Source organism: Lactuca sativa, chromosome 4 (genome assembly GCF_002870075.4).
Source record: "Lactuca sativa cultivar Salinas chromosome 4, Lsat_Salinas_v11, whole genome shotgun sequence".
Taxonomy (NCBI): Eukaryota; Viridiplantae; Streptophyta; class Magnoliopsida; order Asterales; family Asteraceae; genus Lactuca; species Lactuca sativa.
In genome coordinates, this window is record NC_056626.2 from 208,119,825 (window position 1) to 208,123,883 (window position 4,059).

Genomic DNA, 4,059 nt, shown 5'->3' on the forward strand with positions numbered 1-4,059 from the left:
TAAAATATTTATTTATGTTTTTTTATTTAATTTAATGACAAAAGAAAATATAAAAAAAATAAAAAGATAAAAATTGTGGAGTTGTAACCATTTCCAAGGCTAGTGGTTTGATAGTGAATTTATAGTGAAACTGAAATGACGTTGAGTTGGTGACACTTTTTTAGTGGTGTGGTTAAGAAAGACATCCAAATTAAACCGACTAGCAGATGCTTGAAGAGTTAAAAGGACTCCGTAACACCAACGAAATCTAAAAATACCCTTGGGGACAAAAGCCCACAGAAACAAAAAATAGAGTACCCAAGCAGGAGCAGCTGCAGAAAATTTCCTAAACAACACCACAAAACCGAAATTACCCTTGAAACAAAAGGGTATTCAAGACTAGAATCCGAGCACCAGCATCCAAAATGCAATTAAATAGCAATACTTAAGCGAGCTCCAAGAACCAACAAACACGAGGGGGATAAAAGCAAATCTAAACCACCAACAATGGACAACAAGGATCCACCACCAACATGAGCAACCCACTACAAACCTGAGATAAAATCGGACTAAATTTAATTAATAAGGTAAGGAAACATAATGTCTTGCCGTAAATGATAAACCAACCCGTTATGTTTTTGGTAATCACTACTTTATTATGATTATACTAGGTGTGAGACCCATATAAGAAAAATAACAAATTTTTTGAATTATTAAAATTAATGAGACTTTAATGCATTAGATACATTACATATATAAACCATTTCTAATAAATACCTTACATATATATTACCTTATATATTAAATGTGGATTTTAATTTAATAAAATAAAAAATATAATAAAATGACACGTGGAAAATAGAAAATTTTAAAATTTCTAGAAAATGCCATGTGTCCAAATGAATGAGAAAAGGACATGTAGCAAAGTCATTTTCATTTATTAGGGTAGATTTACCCATTAAATATTATAGATCGAAATATCTAACTAATAGGAGGCCAAGTATACCACCTACCAAGATATCAAATATCAACGTTTTATAAATTACATACAATAAATATTTGTTATAATGTTTTCAATGTTTACCTTAGGTTCGAGCTTTTTTACAGGGCAAACTCAACCCCATAGGGATTTTCGGGAAAAACTTCCCTACACATGATACCAAAAAACGTAGTTTAAGGAAATTGAACTCCCAACCTTACACCTTACATAAGTATAAAGCTAAATGCATCAACCTAACTATAAGATTGGACATCACTTGCAAATATTTGTTACTTAAAACAGAAAACCTAAGATTAATAATGATTGTATATATGTATTTTATTGTTATATTTATATTTATATTGCTCCTAATACATTGCATGTAGGTTTTTTTGATTGTCACATAGTCTTTGCATGTATATATTAATGAAGAAAATTAAAAAATGGTAGTCTGTGATTTTAATAGATTTTATTTAAAAAAAATTTAAAAAACCAATCACAGCCCAAATCCAACCTTCTCTCTTTACTCTCCTCTCTCCTTGGCTACCAAGTGGCACATGGAAGCTGGCGATGACCCTTGGCGCAAAGCGGTTTTTAGTAGGCATATGTTGTGTTTTTGTCTGACACAATACGACACAACAACACGAAAACGAACCAATTAAAAAACGACATCACGACACGACACGACAAAGATAATATTACATAACTATTATGTTATTTAATTCTTATTTAATCATATATAACACGATAAAAAAGACAAACACGAAAAACACGACAAACAAATGGTCAATCATATCAACTTCGTGTGGATTTGTAAACACGAACAACACGACACGACATCATGTTTTTTATACTTTACACGATCACGACACAAAAAACAAATTCGAATTTTGATTTCGTCCCGATTTCGTTTTGTATATTTTTGTCGTGTCGTATCATTAATTTACACCCCAAGCTTTTAGTAAGGGTGAAACGCCCTAGGAGGTTTTGACAACCCCACTGAGCCTTAGGGAGTGTTTGATATACAATAATATTATCTTTGGCAGGGTTTGATATACAATAATATTATCTTCAATTGCTAACATGTATCTTACTATTATATTTATGTCCTTTTGAGACGCCAATATATTAATAATCTGGTTTTTGAATTTGGCAACGTAACATAAATAAGCAATTAATTGACAGTTGTTACATCGTTTTGTATTTAAGTTAATTAAAACGTGTATCTATCAAAAGCAATTACCATATATACAAGAAGCTTTTTGTTTCAAGTTTCTCCTACATATATAAAATTAGTTGAGAACTACCTCCACTCCCTGAAAATCCAGTCCAACGGTATGTCGACATACCTTGTTCCCGATCAAAATACATGCCACCAACCCACCTCTATTACTGGCGAAAACCAAATCCCTACAGAAGAAGAACAAGCCTACAAGAAGCTCGATGAAAAGCTCAAAAGCCTTCTTGCAACTCTCCCCAAAGACAAAGGCTGGAGAAGCGCAAACATCTATCTACACGAAGGTTTCTGGTTGAGTCCCCAAGTTATCAAAGGCTTATTAATGATCAACAACTACTTCCATGCCCAATCCACCGACATCTTCCTTGCAGCTTTCATGAAGTGTGGAACCACCTGGCTAAAGGCTCTCATGTTCGCCACCACCAACCGCCACCGTTACAGTTTTTCTGATCATCCCCTTCGTCGCAACGGGCCCCAGAGTGCTTTCCCTTTCCTTGACACACACATTTTTCTTGATTATCCGATAACTAAGTTTGAGCATCTCCCTTCTCCTCGAATGTTCGCCACACACTTTGCTCATAGCTTGTTACCGACCTCAATGTCATCACCCACCTCGACATGCAAGTTTGTATACGTGTGTAGGGATCCAAAAGATGCACTCATTTCCAAGTGGCACTTCATGAGCAAACTTAGATCGAAAGAACTACCACCCCTTTCGTTCAATGAAGCTTACGAGCTTTTCTGCAATGGGGTCTCTGAGTACGGACCATTTTGGGACCATGTGTTGGGATACTGGAAAGCTAGCCAGGAATCACCTGAGAAGATCTTGTTCTTGAAGTATGAGGACATGAAGAAAGAAACGTCGGTGGAGCTGAAGAAGTTGGCGGCGTTCATGGGAATGCCTTTTTCGGCGGAGGAGGAGAAGAGAGGGGTGGTGGCAGAGATTGTGAAGCTTTGTAGCTTTGAGAATTTGAGTAATCTTGAGGTGAATAATGAAGGCGGCGGTGCTCAGAAGTTTACCGCGCAGGTGGCGGTGGAGAATCGGGATTTTTTCAGAAAAGGAAAGGTGGGAGATTGGAAAAATTATTTGACAGAGGAGATGAGAGAGCGGATTGATTCGATCACTGAAACCAAGTTTAAGAATTCGGGGTTAACACTGGGTCTTACAAAAGAAGCTTGATCATAATGTAAAAGTTTGTCTTTATTTATGGATAAACTATCAATTTAATCCTAATGTAAAAGTTTGTCTTTATTGATGGATAAACTATCAATTTAATCAAATAACCTATTGCATAAGTTTATAATTATTTAAGTTTTAAGATATTCTTATTTATAACAAAAAAAATGAGATAATAGCAGACAAATATCTTATTATTTTGATTATAAACGTGCGATTAGATATTTGTTTTACCATTGATTACTATCAAAAACTGAAATGTACAAAGAAAATTCAAATTCAATAATACAAACGACAATATAAATCAACGAGGAGGGCATTTTCTTTGTGCAATTCCAATTTAGCAAAACAAAATAGACGTTTTAAAATATTTTTTTCAACTTCGTGCATAGCCAGCTACAACGTATAAGTACTAACTTTTTTTCAACATAAGCCCACTCACCTCCATTCCTTTCTAAGCTATACCCACCACTATTATAACTTATAAGAGTGTTAAGTATAGCTTACGAAAGAGCTTAGGATGGAAGGCGAGTGAGGTGATGTGATGCATTGATACAACCAATAGCACAACCCCACCAATTTAGTACCACACAAACTGACACCCCAACGACATGGTTTTCCTAATTCAGGGTGAACACTAAAAAGAAAAAGGAGGGAAGTAGAATGACGAGAGATGATAATATGTTG

General features: G+C 35.0%; 1 protein-coding gene across 1 annotated transcript; it reads left to right on the forward strand.

The window, feature by feature from the left end:
* The first annotated feature begins 2,270 nt into the window (after positions 1-2,270).
* Positions 2,271-3,473, forward strand: LOC111889198 (cytosolic sulfotransferase 12). The gene has a single exon (XM_023885338.3). It carries the CDS (start codon positions 2,296-2,298, stop codon positions 3,373-3,375), a length of 1,080 nt encoding a protein of 359 aa, XP_023741106.2. The 5' UTR covers positions 2,271-2,295; the 3' UTR covers positions 3,376-3,473.
* The last annotated feature ends 586 nt before the right edge of the window (positions 3,474-4,059 follow it).

What these genes read in the sequence shown, in the direction of transcription:
- LOC111889198 (XM_023885338.3), top strand. Translation starts at nt 2,296, where the DNA reads ATGTCGACATACCTTGTTCCCGATCAAAATACATGCCACCAACCCACC.